The sequence below is a fragment of the Thermobia domestica genome, chromosome 11, assembly GCF_964235325.1.
Source record: "Thermobia domestica chromosome 11, izTheDome1.hap1.1, whole genome shotgun sequence".
Lineage (NCBI taxonomy): Eukaryota > Metazoa > Arthropoda > Insecta > Zygentoma > Lepismatidae > Thermobia > Thermobia domestica.
The window spans coordinates 258,469,123-258,493,322 of NC_137464.1; the positions used below are offsets into that span (position 1 = coordinate 258,469,123).

At 39.2% G+C, this 24,200-nt stretch overlaps 2 protein-coding genes across 2 annotated transcripts in view; one reads left to right on the forward strand and one right to left on the reverse strand.

The window, feature by feature from the left end:
• ckn (CRK like proto-oncogene, adaptor protein) overlaps positions 1-24,200 on the reverse strand; it is a 580,084-nt gene that overhangs the window by 545,185 nt on the left and 10,699 nt on the right. The gene's annotated exons all lie outside the window — the stretch shown is intronic.
• On the forward strand, positions 16,976-17,455 carry LOC145665529 (protein CFDP2-like). Its single transcript, XM_081732834.1, has one exon. The coding sequence runs from the start codon at positions 16,976-16,978 to the stop codon at positions 17,453-17,455; it is 480 nt and encodes a 159-aa protein (XP_081588960.1).

Below are 24,200 nucleotides of genomic sequence, written 5' to 3' on the forward strand. Positions count from 1 at the left end.
GTCGTGCATGTGCACATGTGCATTTGCATGGATAAAATACACATTTACATAACCCGTGCCTAAGCAGTTACATACACATGTGCATTTGCGTGGATGAAGCACAAGTACAGAACCCGTGCTTAAAGCCGCTATGTGCACATGTGCATTTGCATGGATGAAGTACACATTTATATAACCCGTGCTGTAGCCGTTATATACACATGTGCATTTGCGTGGATGCAGCGCACGTACAGAACCCGTACCTTAGCCGTTATGTGCGCATGTGCATTTGCATGGATGAAGAACACATTTATATAACCCGTGCTTAAGCCGTTATGTACACATATGCATTTGCATGGATGCAGCGCACGTACGTAACCCGTGCCTAAGCCGTTATGTGCACATGTGCATTTGCATGGATGAAGCACGTATTTATATAACCCGTGCTCAAGCCGTTATGTACGCATGTGCATTTGCATGGATGCAGCGCAAGTACGTAACCGTGCTTAAGCCGTTATGTGCACATGTGCATTTGCATGGATGAAGCACACATTTATATAACCCGTGCTGTAGCCGTTATGTACACATGTGCTTTTGCGTGGATGCAGCGCATGTACATAACCCATGCTTGAGCCGTGCATGTACACATGTGCATTTGCGTGGATGAAGCACATTTAAATTACCGGTGCTTAAGCCGTTGTGTGCACATGGGTATTTGCACGGCTACTACACGTGTGTATGAGACGTCCATAATACCGTGCAAGCGTATAGTTTTACTTTCATTCTTTTACTCTCATTCTCATCAACAGAAAGTAACCTCCATTTTTGGTAGGGGTAGTTTTTTCTCCAGGCGGTGTTATAGAGACTTTTCGACGAATAACAGCTGAATGATCGTAAAAACTCCATAACGTCTACTGAACTAGGACACAAGATCAACAGGTGGCAGCATTGTACTGATGTAACTACTGTCAGACAGTTCATAGCTTTACAAAATTATTTTCGTGACCTATTAGAGCAGAATATGTTGCGTTATTTGTTACTTGGCAAACATGTCAAAGATACTACCTAAAGCTTTGCTCGTTGCAAATAATAACTCCAAAACTAAAATTCTCACTGACAATTATTAGTTACTTGTTATATACTTTGAAGGTGATGTCTTTGCAGTTTAATGCACTTACCCGAAGAAAGGGCACAACCCTTTAACCGGGATGACGGACAAAAAAAAAAAATCTTTGCAGTTATAGAACTGGCCACCTGGAATCTCTAACCAGGTAAAAAAAAAATAGGGTATCCGTAGCTGGCGGAGAAAAATAACCAAGTCCCTTAGGTATTCCATCCCTATTGGTTTATTTTAGTCGCGATCTTCTCATATACGGTTGGATTACTTGCCTCTTTGAGGTTGAGAAAACAACCGTCGAATTGATTATAATCCTCCACGGAGGTAAACAGACGTACTTGATTCCTAGTTGACGACCTTTGCTGTTTTTTTTGGCTTTTCGATTTATTCTCTCCTCTTCGGAGGCGGAGCTACTGGAAATCAATTGTGTGCTGTTTATCGCTTTATCTGCAACTTCTTACTCAATTTGCAACTCTTGACTAGGCAGTACTTAAGTAGTTTCACTAATGCCGGGTTCTGATCCGCCGGAACGTCGAGTTGAAAGGCATAAACTACCGCCAACTGTTATGGGTCCACCAATAGACCGCCCACGGGCGCGTGCACGTTCAGCATCTCACTCATCTACCTCTAGCCTCTCACCAACTCGCGAACCAAACCGAGACCGTTCACGCTCACCTAAAAAGCTTAGATACACTGATGCTTTGCGTAGTCCTCCTAGAACCAGTACAGCCAACATCCAACTTCAATCTACGCCATCTACTTCAGAAGCTACTATGGACATTGTTCCTACTCTCATTTTTACAATTCTCTTTACTAATCTTCCTGCTGAGCTCATGGACATCAAAAAGTTTTACCAAAAACTAATACGATACTGTTCTAGACTGGACCTCCATCAATTAAACAAGACATCTAACGGAATCATCCTAAAAACAAAGAACCCTGATCTTTATAAGCATCTCATCTATAAAGTGGGACCAGCAATGTTTGACGTTAACGCGAAAATTCAACTCCTAAAAACTCCTCATATCAAAACACCACCTCCGCCTCGGCGTACTCCATTACTCTCTGTCGTTATCCGTGGAGTTGATCCTACCTATACCGAACAAGATATACTGGAGGAACTAAAGCAAGATGGGATTCAACCTACTAGAGCTCTCCGTATTAAAAATGCAAATGGCCCTACATATATGGTCAGACTACTAACAGATGATCCAGCACTGGTAGACGATCTTCTAAATAACGGTGTCTACATCTACCGTTGCCACCATCGGGTCGAGCCTTCACGCACACCCCCGCCTCTCTTACTACGGTGTGAAAATTGCCTAACTTATAATGCACATCCAACGAACAAGTGCACAAATCCTTCCGTATGCTCCCACTGCAAAGGAGATCATAAAATAAAGGAGTGTCCTAAGCTCAACGAACCCTCCAGATGCAACACTTGTGACGGGGAACATCCAACTTACTCCTACAAGTGTAAGGGCAAACCTAAACCACTTCCAGATAAGCCCGAGACTGTTGTACCTTTACGCGTTCATGTCTCATCACGTCCGACTAGTACCACAGCGACCACACAAACATCTTACTTACCACCACCTACTGTGGAAAGTATTTTGAAGTTCATCACTATCGTTCTTCAAAATGCCTTTCCTTTCCAGCGTGAGGCTATACTAAATCATGCAACCAAAGCCGCCTTCGATATATTCCAGCTCCACATGGCAGCTACATATTCCGGACTCTCAACCTACTTCCATTTTCATACAGACACCCATCATGAATAGTACAGGTCAGAGAAGGACGACTATTACATTGCTCTTCTGCAATATCCGTTCATTACCTACCAACCGAGTTCTCCTAGAAACTTTAGCAACTCAGCACAATGCAGATAGCATTCTTCTTAATGAAACCTTTCTAAAACGATCTGACCGCTTCTATCTTCCACGTTATCATCTCATACGCTCTGATCTGCCACAAAACATCGCACGTGGTGGTGCAGCAATAGCCGTTAAGCATTCTATTCCACGACGCCATATCATACCACCTTCTCCCAGGCAATATCCCGAACATGTCATACAGACGCTCTATTTTCCAGCTACTACTATTACCATCGCCACCACCTATGTTCGATCTACACAGCCACTTCCGTATCGTTTTCTGACATACTTAGATCTCAACTTTAAAACATACATCTTCTTAGCAGACATCAACTACCATTCTCGTACAGCAGCTCAGAAACAACGCTTTCATGATTTCCTCCAAACTACTCATAGTTCTTTACTGCAGCTGCCGAATCCTACTCGTCCGGAAAGCGACACTAGTCCCGACGTGGCAATCATTTCCAATAATCTGTTACCACTTACTACTATAGATGTCCTTGGTTCCATAGGTAGTGATCATCTTCCAATACTTCTCTCTATAACTCCACGTCTGACATCCACTGCATCTGCATCACCACACACACCCAGATATAACTTTAGCAAAGCCCGGTGGGATCAGTACAGTACTTATATTACCGAAAATCTGCCGGCTACTGCACCTACTCTCACAACAGTTGCATCTATTGAAACACTCTCACATACTCTGACTGACATAGTGTCTCACGCTACGGATTACGCAGTTCCTAAATGTACCACCAAATCATCTAGACCTCGTTTACCAGCACGCGCCCTCGATCTTCGGCGCTCACACGAGTATTTAACAGAGTTTCGTCGCACACATGACCGCCGATTTCTTCTTCTCCATCGTAAATTCCAACGAACGGTTCAGAACTACATAGTAGCCCGCAAACGACTAGACTGGCGTGCCTCCTGTAATGCTTTGCGCCAAGAAAAAAATCCTACTAAATTCTGGAATACCTTTAAACGTCTAACATTTCAGAAACAGGGCCCACAATACCCTATCATATGTGCTGACCAAGTACCAACGACGGATGAAGAAAAGGCAACTGCTTTCGCTACATATCTTGAGGGAGTCTTCACTCCACACACTACACCTTTGTTCACTTGTCCTACAGATACCCATATCTCACACGCTGGTTCTCTAGTGCAGCCATCATTTCAACCTGATTTCAACTACCACCTTGATCCCACAAATCAGCTCACTGCTCCAATAACATCAGATGATATTACAGCTGTTCTTAAATGCCGTCGCAACACAGCTCCGGGGGCAGACTCAATTACGTATCGTCAACTGCTTAAGGCACCTGTGGCGTTTCTAGTCTTACTTGCTTCTTTGTATACAACTATTTTATCTACAGGCTATTTTCCAACTACATGGAAACTTGCTAAAATTGTGGTCTTTCTAAAACCTCGCAAAGATCCAACTGCTGTGTCATCTTACAGACCCATTAGCCTTACTAACGTGTTTAGCAAGACACTAGAACGCCTTCTGGTAAAACGGCTACATCACTATCTACAAATCACGAACAGACTACCAATTATTCAAGCTGGGTTCCGTCCACTCTATAGCACTGCTGATCAATTACTCAAACTTTCTACACTACTTGTCAACCATTTTAATAAGCGTTTACCATCTGTTTTGATCTCCTTTGATATTGAAAGAGCGTTTGATACTGTTTGGCATGAGGGGTTAATTTACAAACTCAAACGTCTACTTCCTCACAGCTATGTCCGATTAATAGCCAATTTTCTACATCAGCGCCAGGCTTTCGTTCAGATCAACAGGGCAAAGTCACGCATCTTTCAACTCCGCGCCGGTGTGCCCCAAGGATCTGTTTTATCTCCTCTATTAAATATTCTTTATGTAGCCGACATGCCTCAACCTCAGCCCCCACTATATGCCTTACAATTTGCTGATGATACCGCTTATATCGCATTGGGATCTTCTGTGGATCGCATTAATCAACTCCTACAACCAGCTTTGGACAAACTAGTTACATGGTGCCTGAAATGGAAACTCAAGCTGAATTCAACTAAGACTCAAATGACTCTCTTTGGGCTCAAACGCAATAAATACTGTAACAGTCGCAATCCGGAACGTCTACATTTAACCCTTTTTGATTCTCCAATCCCAATTCAAAACAGTCTCAAATATCTGGGAGTAATATTCGACAAACATCTTACTTGGAAGCCTTATCTAAAACAATTGGAAGCTAATATTCGGCGCCGTTTGAACCTTTTACGAAACCTTAAAGGCACCACGTGGGGTCTTAATACAAAACTTCTACTGCTAACATATAAAGTCTTCGTACGCCCAGCACTCACGTATGGACATCTTGCCTGGTTATCAGCAGCACCAACTTACTATGAACGTCTGAAAGTTCTCGAAGGACATGCCTTACGTCTGGCCTACTCTCTCGCTTTCGATACTCCCACTGCTGAAATATATCGTCGTGCGCAATTTCCAACCATTTTGCCACACCTCTACCATCTACGCCAACGCTACATAGCGACACGAATCCAATTGGCACATCCCATTGTCCATGAGCTGTTAGACCAAGTTCCTGCTGTACCACGCTATGCCTACCCACCACTGGATCATCTGTTAGCAATATACGAATGCACCGAAGCCATAGATCAGTATAATCCAGACCGCCGTATCTACCACCGAAATCCACATATATATTGCTCATAACCTCCGCACATGTACCCAAGAAACATTTTAACACAATAGCCACCTCTTTCACATCCTCGTCAACTTGATTTGCTATTAGTTCCTTACTTCAATTCACATTACTCTATAGCCTGAAATCATTCTCCATATCATCAAATTCAAAAAAGTTGAAAATATCTCTGGCCACAGAGAAGGTGTTGCCTTCTACGGCCCGCCCATCCATTGGATGGGAATGAAACTCTTGTTAAAAAAAAATGCACTTATAGATGGTGTTACTGCGTAAGACACCAAATATATAAACTCCTTTTTTCGTTGCATCTCAAATTTGCTTTTGCATCACCTCTGTACTACGAGGAAGTCACCTGTGCACAACATGTAAGTTATCTCGGTGCTGCTTCAAATCATCTCTATCGTACATGTAAATCATCTGGGTACTGCGTGTAAATCACCTCTGTCCTACATGTAAATCACCTGTGTGTTACGTGTAAATCATCTCTGTCCTATATGTAAATCATCTGGGTACTGCGTGTAAATCACCTGTGGGTTACGTGTAAATCATCTGTCCTACATGTGAATCACCTGGGTACTGCGTGTAAATCACCTGTGTGTTACGTGTAAATCAACTCTGTCCTACATGTAAATCACCTGGGTACTGCGTGTTAATCACCTGTGTGCTACATGTAAATCACTTGTGTGCTACGTGTAAATCACCGCTGTCCTACATGTAAATCACCTGTGAACTACATGTAAATCGAATACGTGCTACTTGTAAATCACCTGCGCGGTAGGTGTAAACCACTTGTGCAGGACGTGTACGTGTGCATTGCACATGTGCTGTGCACGTGAAGATGTTGAATAGGACCTGGCATGTATATGTGCATCACATGTACAGGCGTGCATTTATACAGATGATGCACATGTTGCATCCGTGCAATTTACATGTACTATATGGATACTGTACGTGCATTGTGCTGTCTGGGTCTAGATCAACTGATCAGTTTCTCGTCCAGAGTGTGTTTTGGCAGCTATTCACCATAATTTTACTTTAAAATTTTTACAATGCATCTTTGTCGTCTGTTCCTAGCCTTTTATTTAGACCAAAGAAGTTTAACTTAATATATACGAAACCAAAAAAAAATTCTGGATTATCTCCAGTTAAATGTGTTGCTTTGCGCCAAACATACTTCGGTGGTCCCCTCCCCCCCAAAAAAATGCTTTTGTTGGTTCTTAGTGCAGACTCTTTTCTTAGTAAAGAAAAGAAAAAGTCATGTACTCTTGTAAGAAGATGCGTTAGAGGGGGAAGGGGAGTGTACCGCATAGGACTTAGATATGTCAGCAAGAAAGAAAAAAAAATGACAACTTTCTAACCCAAGATGCTAGTTCTCAATGATATTGCACTATAAAGTGGTCGTAATTTGGAAACAATGTTGTGTAGACATATCTTTTTGGATTTTTTACAGAATATGTTTTACATGGGGTTAGTATTTCCACTCTTCCTCCCCTATTTGCGCAATTGCTAATGGGACGGAGGGGGTTATACGTATATATACATATATAAGGGTTGGTTTGTGATAAAATGCAACAAGATGAATGTTCTTATATCCTCGGCGCCACCACTGTCTCTTTCTCCCTCAGCAGAATAAGTCTTTCTGTGGAAAACTGCTGCGAATGACGCAACACTGAGACATTGCTACGAAGAACGCAGTGATGCAAAGATAGAAGGGGAGGGGGTTGAGGGGGAGGAGGGGTGTTCATGTATAACTGAAATGCGACGACTGAGTGATGAGAAGATCATGATAGACCATTCTCTAACAGCGTCAAGTCTCTCTTTCTCTTTGTTGCAATTTCGATGCAAAAACTGTCTAATTAATTAAATTAACCCTGACAATGTCGGAAGAAAGAAAAAATATATTGATTTTTAATTTAGCCGTTTTTTCCTTAAGAAGTTCTCTAATTAAATTTCGTAGAAGGAACGAACGAAAAGATTAAGCAAAATTATTAATCGGGCACTATATAGCTCTGCATAGCTCGTACACATAAATTGGTTGAGTTTAGTTGATTTTAACATCTCGTTCAACAGCGAGGCTATATGAGACTTGGATACACAGTTTAACGTGGAATCCGAACCATATGAGCTCCTGTCGGGAATCGAACCCAGGTCTCCCACTCCAAAGGCGCTTACGCTAACCGCTTAGCCACGAAGGAGCTCTCTTTATAAATTGCAACATATTTTCATAGATAATTTTCCTTTTTCATTTTTTTAAAAAATAACATGATTTACATATTGCTTCAAGCCTTCTGTATCTAGATCATGATAGTACAAATCTTTAATGTATTAATATTAGGTCTAATATCTAGTTTAACGCCCCACGTTATGCATTTTTGGCTAAGGGAGACAAATGTTTAAGACAAGTGAATGCTCATGAAAGAATCGGTAGAATGATGATGTAGGAGGAAACAGGAGTACCTCGAGAAAAGCATAAACTCGATGTTGTTCACTACAAACTTACTTTGTTGGGGATCGAAGCCAGGGAGCTTACACACCAGAAGTAAGCGCTTTCCCACTAAGCCACTGCTACCCTACTTAGGGCTCTTAATTAAATATGATTTTAGCCTATGTATACCAGTACAACGGGCCGAGGACTCGGGTGCAACAACCAGCTTAAATTAGTGGTGGGCACAAAAACCAGTTTTTCCGTTTTCGGTTTTAAGGAAAACCGAAACTGGTTTTTGAAAATTTAAAAAAAACGGCTTTTCACGAAAACCGATTCGGTTTTTTACCGAAACCGGTTATCGGTTTTCTCCAAAACCGGTTCGGGTTTTCAGCGGATCCAGTTTCGTTTTTCTGTTCAAAATTGGTTCTATATCTGACCAGAATAGTGTTTCGTTGTTCTCCGGAAACCTATTTCATTTCCACAGAAATAATTTTATGAGTTTTCCAAAAAGTTTTAACCGAAACTAGTTTCGGTGAAAACGGAAACCGGTTTTGGATAAAACCGAAACCGGTTGTTGATGAAAAAAACGATCCGGTTTTGGAGATAACCGAAATGTCGGTTTTTCGGGTTTCGGTTTTTATAGAAACCGGTTTTCAGTTTTTATTTTTAAAAAACCCGGTTTTGTCCATCTCTAGTTTAAATACATTTGCGGCAGAAATGAAATGAAATCTTTCAGTTTAACGTCCCACGTTTATGTCCTTTAGGCTAAGGGAGACGGATAATTAAAGCAAGTTAATGACTATGGAAGAATTGGTGGAATAAAAAAGTGGGAGGAAACGGGAGTACCTCGAGAAAACCCACAGGCACGATGTTGTCCACCACAAACTTGTTTGGCTGAGGATTAAATCAGTGAGCCCATACATCAGAGAGGCGCTCTAACACTGAGTCCCCGTACCCTCTACATTTGAGGAAGAAATGGTCAAATTCAGAGCAGGGGCGGATCCAGGACCGACTTCTGGGGGGGCGGTGGGTTGTCATACTGCTACTTTTAAGGGCTCCAAACTTTGGGATGGATTTTATTTATATATATAAAATAAGAAAATTTCCTCTTCTGGGGAGGGGGCGATCGCCTCGATCGCTCTCCCTGGATCCGCCCCTGATTCAGAGCATTATAATTCCTTTTAATTTTAAGATGAGAATGAAAACTTCGCCATTTACACCAATGAACTAACAAATCAGGTATCTAAGAGTCTTGAGAGATTTTTATAAAAATTATTTTTCTGTGAAGCACAGTATGATAACCATAATTATTATATTCTCAAGATACATAAACAACTCCCTTTTTATTATACTAAAATATAGGCCATAGGCAGACACATTTACGTAGCAAAGCAGTGTCGTGATGTAGTGATGCGTGCAAGTGAGCAGCTCGCAGTCCTCCCTGGCGGCAATAAATTTATTCTCCACGTGCTCTACTCTGATTACAAACTCACCGGCTCCTGACGTAAAAAAAAATTACTCTCAGAGGAGAATACAGAGACAAAAGGTGTGGCCTTTCGGTTGTCACATTTAGCAGGAGGATAAATTCGAAGCTCGAACCATGTCTCGCGTGTGAGAAACGAACTCCGTCGTACAAAATGGTCCATCATCACGAGGATGCGTTAACAGGTAATCTGTTTGTCTCGTTAAAAGGAAAAATGAATTTAAGAGGGCTTATTAAGTAATAATCGTGAGCCTAAAATACTGCAGAACATTCTAGTAATATTAGGTGCAGCTACATGGTATCCCATTCAAATATCTTTCCTGACGAATATTAGCTGCAATGGGAGTAGTTTTTTCTATTTTAGCACGGGGAAGAGGATATTCATGTACAGAGACGAAGAATTTTTATTTTTTCGTTATTACTTGAGGTTATATTGATAGCTAGAACCAGGGGTGCACCCACAAAGGTGGACCACTTGGTCCGAATCCCCCCTCGCCAAACTGGACTCAACAAATATTTCTATAATTTCTTAAGAAAACTATAGTTGCTCTAGAAGAGAAATGGTTGAGTACCTTAAAAAGTTAATCTTACTCTACATGTGTACTCTTTCTTTTCTTATAAAAAAACAATTTAGGTTTATAATTTTTGTTGAGAATAGGTAACAGTACTTTAAAATTACTTATCGTTTTATTTAGTGTAGAATAATATCAGTTGAAAACTACCTAGACATAGTGACTACTACTGGTGGACCCCCCCTAAACTTCTGATCCCTCAACATAAATTTCTGGGTCCACGCCTGGTTTAGCACTCGTGAAATCCGAGTTCTTGATAGTGTAATGGTAGGATCTTTAAAGGGAGAGGACACTAAAATTTTGAAGAGGACATCTGTGTTTACACAAGTTCCTGGATTCGAAACTCGATCATCATTTTGATTGAATTTTTCGCAGGATTTTCAAATAAAATGACGAGTTGTTTTAAATAGTGATGGACACAAAAATCGGTTTTTATAAAAAACCGAAACAGGTTTTTGAAAATTTTGAAGAAAACCGAAACCGGTTCCGGTGAAAAAACCGAACCGGTTTTTGGAGAAAACCGAAATGTTGGTTTTTCGGGTTTCGGTTTTTCTAGAAACCGGTTTCCGCTAGATTTTGCCCATCCCTAGTTTTAAATATTGACAATCTTGTCTTTCTTCCGTGAAATGTAAAAGTTGAAACCATCGCTGCATCTACTTCATTTAAACTAAGTGAAGTACCTACTTTCGATAGAAATGAAGATATATAAATACAAGAATCGGATATACTTTGATAACGAACATTTTACACTCCATACTAGATTTACCAACCATACAATAATTTATCGTGATAATTATATGATAATTTAAGCCTTAATGTAACACACGATAATGCCCCTCTGATAATAGGAGAATATACGATAATCCTACAACGCACACTTTTTGTAGTTTTTTAATGAACAAATAAATTGTAGATGTGCATTAACTAATTATAGGGCACATACACTGAGGTTTTTAACTGTCATTCCCACTAAAATAAGTCAATAACGATTTGAGAATTGACAAATGGCAACTTTGCATCCAGGACCGGATTTAGGGGGGTGCACCAGTGCACGTGCACCCCCCTCCTTCGTTGTAAATATACACTATCTAAAATGAGAAGCTAGCAGCGAAAATAGCAAGACCTCCGAAACTTTCTGCCATCATGTTTCTTTTCACCTTTCTATTCCAATGATAAGACGATATAGATATTTAATTACTATATTCTGAAGGAAAATAATGAAAAAAAATTGGGAAACATATATTTTAATATATTAACATACTAGTAAGGAAAAAAAACTTAAAACTGTTATGTCGGTAAACAATCTTGACACTTTCTATCTTGGCAAAATCTCATATGATGCTATTACCCATTAAGCTTCAATAATATTACAGATTTTGTAATAAGTTATTTAATAAAATGCAAAGTATGCAGTAGTGTTTAGGAGTAGCTGCAACACTGCAGACAATCCGTGGCATTACTGTCTCCGTGAATGAAATGAAAGTCCTGATCCCGTGAGAAAAGAGGAAATCAGAAAGAGGGAGTGACTGAGATTCGTTTTATCGCCACTAGAGGGAAGCAGGTGACACTCCTAAGGAATTTTCCTACTCGCCATTCTTATCCCATGCAAGTGTTTCAGAGTACTTCACTCTCTCCCCCCTCCACTAAACATTTCATTCAATCTTCTTTTCTGTCAATGTGTTACGTAAAGATCAACATTTTAAAAAAAGAGGACAGATAAATAAAATAACAAACTCTGCTTTACGTAAATAAATTATTTGATTTCTTTTTGTTATAGCAACTTCCTAAAAGACTGTGGACGTGGGTTTTTACAGAAAATGATACGTAAAACAGTGTTGTCCTCGTGACAGAGCTTTTCCAGTAAATACAAATATACTTTTCGAGATGAGAAAGCACTTTTACCACACCTCTTCGAGATGACAAAGAACTTTCACTGTACCTTTCCGAGATGACAAAGAGCTTTCACTGTACCTTTACGAGATGAGAAAGTACTTTCACCGTACATTTTTGAGACAAGAAAGCACTTTTACCATACATTTTCAGGATGAGAAAGTACTTTCACCATACCCCTTTCGACATGAAAAAGCACTTTCACTATACCCTTTTCGACATGAGAAGGCACTTTCACCATACTTTCTCGAGATGAGAAAGCACTTTCACCATACTTTCTCGAGATGAGAAAGCACTTTCACCATCCTTTTCGAGAGGAGAAAGTACTTTCACCATACCCCTTTCGACATCAAAGCACTTTCACTAAACCCTTTTCGACATGAGAAGGCACTTTCACCATACTTTCTCGAGATGAGAAAGCACTTTCACCATACCTTTTCGAGATGAGAAAGTACTTTCACCATACCCCTTTCGACATGAAAAAGCACTTTCACTATACCTTTTCGACATGAGAAATCACTTTCACCATACTTTTTCGGCATAAGAAAGCACTTTTACCATACCTTTTCGAGATGAGAAAGCACTTTCACCATACCTTTTTGAGATGAGCCAGCACCAAAACCTAGTGTTTTGGGCAAAATTAGTGTAGAATCCTACTATTTTTGAACAACGATATCAGTGGCGGATTTAGCTCGGAGCTGCTGGGGCTTAGGCCCTCCTAGTTTTTTTGAGTGACAAAAATAATTGAAATTATTATTTATATATTTCTGAAAGTTTATAGCAAGCGTTGCTTTTTATTCTTTATTGGAGAATTTTCGAAACATTAGTTTTAGTTTCAGTTTCAGTTTTTTTTAATATGAAATGTGTAAAAGAATACTTGACGTCCACAATGTTAACGTCCAACCTATCTGTAATATCCATCGGGACAGAGTTAAGTTGGAAACCTCTGCAAGACCCATAAAAAATTGTAAACTCATGATATATCTATCATAACCTGGGTTCTGGCTGACCCCACAGATCCACAAGGTATCGCATCCAGGGGCGGATCCAGGGGGGGGCGATCGGGGCGATCGCCCCCCCCCCAGAAGGGGAAACTTTCTTATTTTATATATATATAAATAAAACCCACCCCAAAGTTTGAAGCCCTTAAAAGTAGCAGTATGACAACCCACCGCCCCCCCCCAGAAGTCAGTCCTGGATCCGCCCCTGATCGCATCGCAGTTTATTAGACAGAATCTTAGAAAAGTGATGCAATGGAAAATTGAATATTTATTTTATTTATTTATTTATTTATTTATTTAACAATCACCAGATACAGCTCAGAGGCCATTTTACATTGGATATCCAACAACAACAATAACAATGGAAAGGATTTGGGAAGGTATCGGCCAGGGCCTGTTTAGTAGGTACCATCCCGGCATTTGCCTGGTAGGACTGAGGGAAACCCTGGAAAACCTCAGTCAGGATGGTCGGCAGCGGGACTCGAACCCACGACCTCCCGAATGCGAAGCCAACGCTCTACCACTTGAGCTACTTCGCTCGGTAAATCAATATGATGCATCTAGCACCATAATTTATTACCAAAGTCTGTTATTTTTACGACACTAAACAGTATATCATTGTTTTTACTTTATGACAGAACAGTCGTTTTTCGATTGTACACAGGCTTAGGGAAAAGTAGGGGAATGGAGACCTCTTGAGACAAATTGAGAAACAAAATCTCAGATACTGTATCGTGTGATATGCAAAAAAAAAAAAATTCCAATAAAAAAAACGCAATACTTTAGTATATCTTTAGGTATTATTTTGTTCGCTGTCATTATTAATTATTCTTACAAAAATGAAAAAGTAACAGTAGAAGTTTGAATGCGATTGCCCTATTGGTAGGGTAATGGCACTCAGTCACTTTCGTAATAAATCAATACCAAATCTTGTACCATTCAAAAGTTATAGTTTTCACGCTCATATTTAATAATATTCTTGTATATAGACAAAATAAGCAAAAGTTTTGTCACAAATGCAAATATGGGCGCTTAATGTGAGAAGTGTCTTTACACTTTTCATGTTCCCACCATAAACAATTCCTACATGTTATCCAATGTCTTTGTCTTTCTAATCAATTGTATCAATTTATCTTAATAAGGTAAAAAAAATGTAAATTTTCTTTAAAAAAGTTTCTCTCTATCTCTTCAGCCTGATTGTAAATTTTTTCTTTAAAGAAACAATCGAAATGAGTTCTCCATGAACCATAGAATAATGTTTATTCCTTTCTGTGTGATTTCGTGTTTGTGTTTGTGTTTGTGAATGTTTGCTTGTTTGTTTGTTTGCTGAAGCGTCCTTCATGTTACAACTCTTGAGGGAAAACTTTCCATGGAGTTTTCAAAACACCTCTAAACAGTGAAAGAAGCGACGCATCTTCATGGTATATATTGACTTTGGAACTTTCGTATTTCTCTTATCTCTTCTTTTCATACTCTTAGTCCAGCCTCAAGTAAACTTTTCATTTTCCAGCTTCGCTGACTAGCCACGCACGGAAGAAAAATAACCAAAAGAAACGGATCGAGTCTAGCTCTTTTATATTGAATTCTGGGAGAAAGAGAAACTTTTTTTCTGTTCCCGCGGAAGAAAGAAGCCATTTATTTAAAGATTCTATTACTGCTGTTGACTAAAAAAGGATTTCGAGTAGAAAATCCATATTCTATTTAATGTTTCAATGTATTTATGTATTATTATAATGAAGCTACTTGAACATTAAGAGCTACGTGAACCTACTAAAAATAATACAAAATTTATCATTTTTCTTGTGCTTGTTTATTTATAAGTGAAAGGAGATAATGAAATACAACTTACCACAATCATAGATAATGTTATTCTACAACAGAAAATATGAACCTAAAGAATTTTCAGTGTTGCCATCTATAGAATTTTCAGTGTTGCCAAAATAAAATTTCCCCCAAAATCTAAGTTAACACAGCGACCTGAGAAATGAACTCATCTGTATTTGATTACGTATCATGTTGTCTTGGCATCCTGTGAACTACTTTTTAAATAATAGTTGTATTTAGTTTGTAATAAACAAAATAGTTTTAACATATAGTTATTAAATTTAAATAATAATGTAATTTAAAAAGTAGCCCACAAAATACCAAACAACATGATACATAATCAAATGCAGTTGAGTTCGTTCCTCTAGTGGCTGCGTTAACTTAAATTTTTGGGGAAATGTTATTCTGAGAACACTATAATTTCTATGGATGGCAACACTGAAAATTCCTTAGGTTTATATTTTCTGTTGTAGAATAACATTATCTATAATTGTGGCAAGTTGCATTTCATTATCTCCTTTCACTTATGAAAAACGAGCAAAAGAAAAATGGTAAATTTTGTATTATTTTTAGTATGCCAGGCTCTTACCTACATATCTTACTGCGTAAAACTCATCACGAAATAAATGAAATCGACCATAGAGAGAGTAAAAATCATACTGTTAGCGAAACGTGTCCACGTTTGGATAAATTTCTGATTGTGCCTTTTATACTAGTTTGAAACTGCTGAATCCAATGAAACATTTTAAAATATGTCTGTCCATGGGGTCAAGAAAAATGATCTCAAATTTGGGATCTTTGAAATACCGTTTATGGCAATAGTAATCAAATTTGGAATCTTTGAGGTACCGCTTATGACAATAGTAATCAAATTTGAAATCTTTGACAGTATTGTTTATGGCTGTCTAAAAGTACTGGAGAAGTTTGAGAAAAGTCTTAGGGTATCATCCTAAACGAAGGGAAAATCCGAACCTACACCTCCTCGCGGGAGAAAGCGGGCAACATTTTAGGCGGCTAACGTAGGTGGGGACCGACTTCTGGGATAAGGAGTCAACCTCTACCAAGTGCTAACGGCCTTTTCGGAGGGCGGATGAGCGTGTGGAAGTCAGGGCACCTTCTTGCCCTTAGGAGAGAAAACTGTCCGAAAAAGCGGATGAACTACCACGTGGTCAAGGTAGAGACCTGCACGGGCCGAATTTTTCGGCCCGAGCCCAATCCAGCCGAACGTACCTAGGCCCGGCCCAGCCCGGGCCCGAAAAGTTTTGGAGATTTTCGGCCCGAGCCCGGCCCGGCCCGATAAGTTTTTTAAAATTCTTGGCCCAAGCCCGGCCCGGGCCCGATAAATTTTTAAAGTTTTTGGCCCGACCCCGGCCCGATAATTTTTTTAAAAAAGTATCTCGAGCCCCAATCTTTCTCAAAATTTAGAACTAAATTTGACCTAACCTCAGAAACATTTACTAAACTCTGGTTTACAACCTGACGCTTGCTCCTAGAACTTTGCCTGTCATCGAGAGAACAAAAACTCCATTCCCTGTAACAAAAATCTAACTTAATTGATTTTTAGCATAAAGTGAAGATGGCAATATTGTTTAGCGACAGGCAAAACATTCCCACCCCTTCTTGTTATAATTTGAGTTCAGTGAAGGTCAAGGTCAGAGCTCAATTTACCGCATAATGCCTGCAATCCTCTATAGTGAAAGTGGAGCCGCTAAGCAACACAAACTGTAAATAGCTATTGCATTCTTTGTAACATTTTTCACGGACACACTTCTTTAACGTTTGGCTTTATTCTAATTATCGTTTAACGAAAGTCAATAATTATTAAAGAATTGCAATTGATCAGCCCCAGCCCAGCCCGACCTGAAGAGAAATCAGTGTCGGCCCGCCCAAGCCCGGCCCGGCCCAAAGAAATAACAGTGTCGGCCCGCCCAAGCCCGGCCCGACCCAAAGAAATAACAGAGTCGGCCCGCCCAAGCCCGGCCCGCGGGCCGGGCCGGGCTTCGGGCCTCGGGCCAGGCCCGGCCCGTGCAGGTCTCTAGGTCAAGGGCATGGTGATCTGGAAAAGAAATGGGAATACTGCAAGGAGGAGAACAAATATAATGATGGTTCTTCCTGAGGTAAAACATTCCGGCTGTAAAATAGTCCCTCGTTCGGATCTTCAGATGGGGATTACTCCGGGACGAATCATCAGAGGAGAAAATAATAACTTTCATTTCAGCATAGGAGCCTGGAATGTACGGACTTTGCGACATGTGGATAAACTTGAAAATTTAAAAGTGGAAATGGACAAATGTAAAGTGAACCCAATAGGCTTAAGTGAAGTGAGATGGCCAAGAAAGGGTGAAACAGTATCGGAAAATTACACAATATTCTATTCGGGTGGCGTTAAGGCGGAGAATGGTTTCGTGATAGCAATGGAGAACGAAGTAGCAAGAAGTGTAACCAAAGTGGAACGCTGCAGTGATCGCTCGATGTTTGTAAAGCTCAGTGCAAAACCAGTGGATATTGTGGTAACAAGCAACCATGATTTCAATGGAGTACTGTATGGTGAGATTAGCGACATATTGTTGCAGGAGGGATGAGGTAAGGTCAACGCCATAGTAATTGAAGACTTTAACAGCGCAGTAGGAGGAGCCGCGAATGTGGTGTTCAGTTCATTTGGACTAGGTAGAAGAAACCAAGGATGTTATAAAATAGAGGATCTGCCCATACAACAAAATCGTGAAGCCATACGTCACAGGTTCAAACCTACTTTGTCCACTCCGCGCCACTAAGATCGCAATGTTTTGAGCCAACAATCATGGCGGAAATGAGAGTAGCCAATCAGAATTGCCGGTTTAGACGATGCTCGGTTTTTTTTTTTTTTTTTGGCTTCATTGAGTTCATGTGATGAAGATACGTATGGGCAGATCCTCTATTTTATAACATCCTTGGAAGAAACGAAGGGGGCCAAATGCTGATCGACTTCTGTAGGCAACATGATATGTAGGTGACGAACACGTGGTTTAAGAAAAAAACAAGCTGTACATGGAAGATTCCAGAAGATAAGAAACGCTACCAAATCGATTACATTCTTGTGAAAAAACGTTTCAGGAATAGTGTACGGGACATAAAGATACTACCGGGAGTGGATATCGAATCGGATCACAACCTCCTAGTGGCGGAAGTGCAAACTTGGTTAAAGACAATCAAGAAAAATGAGAGGAGAAATCGAAAATGGAACTTAGAGCGACTAAGAAGTATGGACAGTGATGTAAAAGAAGAGATTGAAGAAAAATTCTGTGCAATTGGCGATGTGGTTGACAATGTAGAAAATAGTTGGGGATGAGTTAGATTCTACTTGACACACTCCATAATAACATAGGGAGGATGGAAAGAGCACCGAGAAAACCATGGATAACTGAAGCGACGCTTAAGAAGATGGAAGAACGCAGAAGGGCGAAAGGCACGGACATCAAGGAATACAGAAGGCTGAATAATGAATTGAAAAGAGAGACGGATAAAGCCAAAGAAAAGTATGGAACAGATATGTGAAGAAGTAATGGAACTTCAGCGGCGCGGCAGATATGATCTGATATATTCAGAAAACACAAGAATTAGGAGGGAAAGCTAACAAATGCATACACACATCTGGAATCGAAGATCAACAAGGTAATGTAATCACTGACCATCAAAGAATTCTTAGAGTTTGGGAGGAATACACAAAAGATCTGTATGATCAGATGAAGAAAAAGGACCCAGTATATTGAAAAATGAAGTAGTACAAGCCATCAAGAACATGAGAAAGAGGAAGGCCACGACATACCAGTAGATTTGCTCAAGAGATTAGGAGACAATGCAATGAAGGTACTGACTTCACATATTAACAAGATCTACCTAAGTGGAGAATGGCCAAAGGATTTTTTTATGTTAGAATGATTGCATTAAGAAGGAAGCAGAAAAGTGCAGTGATCACAGAACCATTAGCCTTATTTCCTACACTGAAAAGATAATTGCGCTCATACTGAACAGGCACCTGGAAAATAAGATAGAACAGATGTTGGAGGGAGATCAATTCTAATTCCTGAAAGGAAAAGGCACCAGAAATGATATTGGGTTGATGAGAATTATTTCAGAACGAGTTCTGGACGTAAAGAAAGAGTTATGTTTGTTCTTCATAGACTCGCAAAAAGCTTTCGACAGGGTCAATTGGACGAAACTTTTGCAAATACTTAAAGAAAATGTGGTCAACTGGAGAGATCGATGGCTCATTCGCAATCTGTACATAGGACAACGAGTCAAGATGCGCTTAAATGAAAGAGAAACCAATAGTGTGAAGATTGGAAGAGGAGTCAGACAAGGATGTAGTATGTCACCCCAATTATTCAATATTTACAGTGAATGGTTAATGAAGGAAACATTAATAGGAATTGGAGATTTCAAGATTGGAGGGCAGATCATTAACAAGATCAGGTATGCAGATGGTACGGTTATTATAGCTAAAAGCGAAGGAGGACTACAGGAGATGATCGACAAAATAGTTGACACTGGGAAACTATAGGAATGGAAATGAACATCGAAAAATAATCATGAGAATATCCCATGGAATGCGACCTTACAGGTCAAAGTAGAACAAATAGTACTTGAAGAGGTCGACCATTTGAAATATCTGGGAAGTATTTTGACGAAAGATGCGTACTGCACCAGAGAGATCAGGTCAAGAATTGGCATAATCAAAGAAGCATTCAACAAAAAAGGCAGCCTTAATATTGGACTAAGGAAGAAATTGGTCAAATGCTGTATATGGAACAGTGGACTTTATGGTTCAGAGACTTAGACATTACGGAAGTTAGAGAAGAAATATTTAGAGAGATTTCAAATATGTTGGTGTTGAAGGAAGATGGAGAAGATAAAATGGACAGAAAGAGTGACAAACGAGGACGTTTTAAAACAGATAGGAGAGTAGAGGACACTTCTAGCCACCATTCTTTGTTGAAAGGCCAATTAGATTGGACACATCTTGCGTCTCATTAGTCTATGCGTAAAGTTGTCACTCTAGTACGTCAAACCAAACTCTTAGCCCGTACCTGTAAAATGAAGACTTCGCAGACCACTGCAAAACATGTTTTCGGATTACATTTAGCCCTACAGTAAAAACCTGTCTTCAGCGGAATCGAACGGGGCTCGCAAAAATTTCCGTTCGAAATAGGTTTTAGGTTAATGAAACAAACTACTTTTTAAAAAAAATTCCGGCGTAAGACCCCCGCATCCCTCATTTTCCTAGGAGATATTCCGTACCCCACAGTCCCACCTGAAGTTGACGTTCTACTGACGCCAATGGTTAAATGTGTCAGTAAAGTAATAAAAAAAAGGAGGAAGACCTTTTCGCAGACAATGTAGTATAGGACAGATACCTGACCTCTTATAGGATATCTAAAAAAAAAAAAAAAAAAAAAAATCTAAACGCTTGAAATTTTCCGTGAAAGGGTTTGCTTTAATTACTATTGTTCGCTTAAAACAGTATAAGTTGAATGAAAGGGATTTACCACGTTTTTCATCCCTAATACCATAGAACCATGAAATATTTATCTTTAAGATAAATTTCCCCTTAATAAGGGGTTCTTTCAAGGTAGCTTTTACTGAATAAAGATAGAGAACTTCTCAAAGAAATTAGTGTGCTGCAGAGTTCTGAGCAAGATTGTCCGCACATGTTTAATTTCACGAAAATAAAAAAGTTACAATAGTTGCACTCTAGGAGACACCCTGTAGTCTTCAAAATCCGTGGTTCAGTGGTAGAATACCTATATCCGGTGTGTGGGATCCCTAGTTCGAACCCCGGGCCCGGTCAAGTAAATTTATGGTAGAGAACATTATGTTCATGGGTTTTCTCGGGACACTCCGGTTTCCTCCCACTTTCTCATTCTATCAATTCTCCCATCATCATTCACTTGCTTTAATCATCGTCTCCCTTAGCCTAAAGGACGTAATCGTGGGACGTTAAATTGGAACGTTTTTTCCAAAATCCATCTCCCATCCAACAACGTTTTTTTCCAAAATCCATTTCCCATCCCACAACGTTTATTTTTCAAAATCCATTTCCCATCCGACAACGTTTTTTTTCAAAATCCATTTCCCATCCGACAACGTTTTTTTCCAAAATCCATTTCCCATCCGACAACGTTTTTTTTCCAAAATCCATTTCCCATCCGACAACGTTTATTCCAAAATCCATTTCCCATCCGGCAACGTTTTTTTCCAAAATCCATTTCCCATCCGACAACGTTTTCTCCAAAATCCATTTCCCATCCGACAACGTATTTTCCAATCCATTTCCCATCCGACAACGTTTTTTCCAAAATCCATTTCCCACCCGACAACGTTTTTTTCCAAAATCCATTTCCCATCCGACAACGTTTTTTTCCAAAATCCATTTCCCATCCGACAACGTTTTTTTTTCAAAATCCATTTCCCATCCGACAACGTTTTTTCCAAATTCCAATTCCCATCCGATAACGTTTTTTTCCAAAATCCATTTCCCATCTGACAACGTTTTTTCCAAAATCCATTTCCCATCCGACAACGTTTTTTTTTTCAAAATCCATTCCCCATCCGACAACGTTTTTTTCCAAAATCCATTTCCCATCCGACATTCACTTCTTTACTGTATATAGGCAGATTGGAAACGTAAATTTAATTTTTTAAATTAAAAAAAAAATGTCGCAATCTGTTGAAGAATTTTTGCTTAAAATATCCCAGAAATGTTTCCTAATTCCACTCTAATAAACATAACATACTCTCTGTTCTCTGGAGGAAAGAAAAAAAGCAGCTCGTTTGTGAGGGCATCTGTTTAGCCGAAAGAACGACGTTGTACATGTATGTCCATGTTTATGTGGTGAACGAGTAAAACTTCAAAAGAAATCCCCACTGTGTGCTCAGATGAGTGAGAGAAGGACTTCTCTTCAAGTGATGGAACGAAGATAAAACTTCTTAGAATTTAATAAGAGACACGTGTAAGCATTTAACAACCAGTATGGAGCAAGAGATCATCTTATAACAAGATATTCTAGGCAATATCAGTAAGTAGGGGTTGCCAGCTTACGACTTTCCCACTTAAGAACCAAGTATATAGATCACGTTGGGGAAAACTGCAATAAAAAAAAGATAACTTTTTGTTGTCTATAAACAATGAAATAAAGAAAATGTTCCACAAAATTCCTTTATAGTACCAACATTTTCAGTTCGTGAAACATCAAAATAATGATTTGAACTTATTTGAAAATCTAATGACTTTTGGGGCCGCGGTGGCTCAGTGGTAAAGCGTTCACCTCTGGTGCTTGGGGTCCCGGGTTCGATCCCAGCCCCCGCCAAGTGAACTTTGTGGTGGACAAACACCGTGTGCGTGGGTTTTCTCGGGGTTCTCCCGTTTCCTCCCACTTTCTTCATTCCACCATTTCATTCATTACTCATTATCACCGTCTCCTTTAGCCTAACCGGCATAATCATGGGACGTAAAACTCAAAGATTTCATTTCATTTTTTCCTTTCACTTATGAAAAACAAGCAAAAGAAAAAGGGTAAATTTGTATTTTTTTTTTTAGTATATCAGGCTCCCTTAACGTGGAATCCTAACCACTTGAGGTTTCGCCAGTAATCGAACTCGAGTCTCCCGTGCAAAAGACGTGTATGCAAAACCACATAGCCACATGGGGGTTCAATTGTAGAAAGCGTAAAAGGTAGAAGAACTTTAGAAGTAGGTATATTTTTGTTTGTGCACGTTTAATTTTTGACCATTTTTTTTTAAAAAAAAGCTTAAATAAAAATAAATTCTAACCAAAGCAAACATTTATTATTGCTACTGTATTATAATTTCGGTAACAATCATTTCCTTTATCAGAGACATTATTCGGTACTCTAATGAGTGTTTCGATCAGATTTTTTTTTTATTTTTTTTTTATTTAATTGGTAGGCCCTTTCAAAGGTAGAATGAAAAGTGCTTCTAAAAAGCGTGTAGTAAGTACTTTATACTGTAAATTGTGTCGAAAGTATTATGACACGAAATTTTAGCGACTTTTTTATATCACCTTTTTGGCAACATTGCTAACATTTTTTTTTTAAATTTCAGACCTCATTTTAGAATTGAAAATCCAATTGAGCCTAGAAAAGCTTCTCTCAGCTGAAACAGATGATGTTCTCTTATTATAAACTGTGCATTGATCATTAGACTGTTACACTTTACTACTGTAATATTATTATTAATTGAGGAGTTTGATGTAATAAGGACGTAAGCGAGTTTTACGCCCTTTTTGCATCCAACGCATTTGTGGCTTTTGCCATGCTTGTTTAGATTCCTGGTAACATTTCTATTCAATATCGGAATCAAATGTTGCGTATTACATTGTTTTATTTAAGAAAAAGAAACTACTTAAATTTTCAGCATCGTTTTTCTCCAACTGCATGGCTTACGCCCTTATTGCATCAAACTTCGCAATTGTTGTCCTGTTCCTCTCAGAACTGCAGTTATGTTCTTAAATTCTTAAATCTGAAACTTCAATATAGGTATTTAAGATAATTTTTAACCGACTTGAAATAAATAAATCAATTTCTCGATTGAACTCATTTATAAATACACATGTTGTTGGTATGTTCACTTATAACTTCGATATAGTTGCACCGACTTCGATGATCCATTTTCGTTTGAAAGAGTATACCTTCCTGATTGTCTCACATACATTTCTGAAGAATCTGATGGTAATCTTTGGAGCTAGACTTGGAAACACAACAGATGCACAGTTAATTACGGCAAAATGACTTGATTACAGGCAACCATAAAGTCTTTAGTGTGATTATGGTTGCATAACATCACAGGGGTTGCACTGCAAAAGTTTCGGAACGCTTTCATAGGACATTATACTGTCTCACATTTGTGACATTTTACATAAGTGTGTTACGTGTATGAAGTCGGTTAAGTTTTTTTTATTTGGAAAAAAGTTTTATAATTAATTACTGTTAAAAATATCCATTGTTAAAACGCCTAACACCTAGCATTCTACTGATGCTCTCAGTAGTAGCGTGTTCATCTCTGGTGCGTCGGGTTCCTGGTTCGATCCCAACTCGCCTCAAGTAGCCTTTGTGGTGGACAAACACCGTATGCGTTGGTTTCCTCGGAGTTCTTCCGTTTTCTTCCACATTCTTCATTGCACCATTTCATTCATTTCTCATAATCACTATCTCCTTTAGCCTAGCCGGCATAGCCATGGGACGTAAAGCTCAAAAATTTTATTTCATTTTTACTGATGCTCACAATAAAATTCAATAAATTTAATTCTTGATTACAATGATTAGACTAACA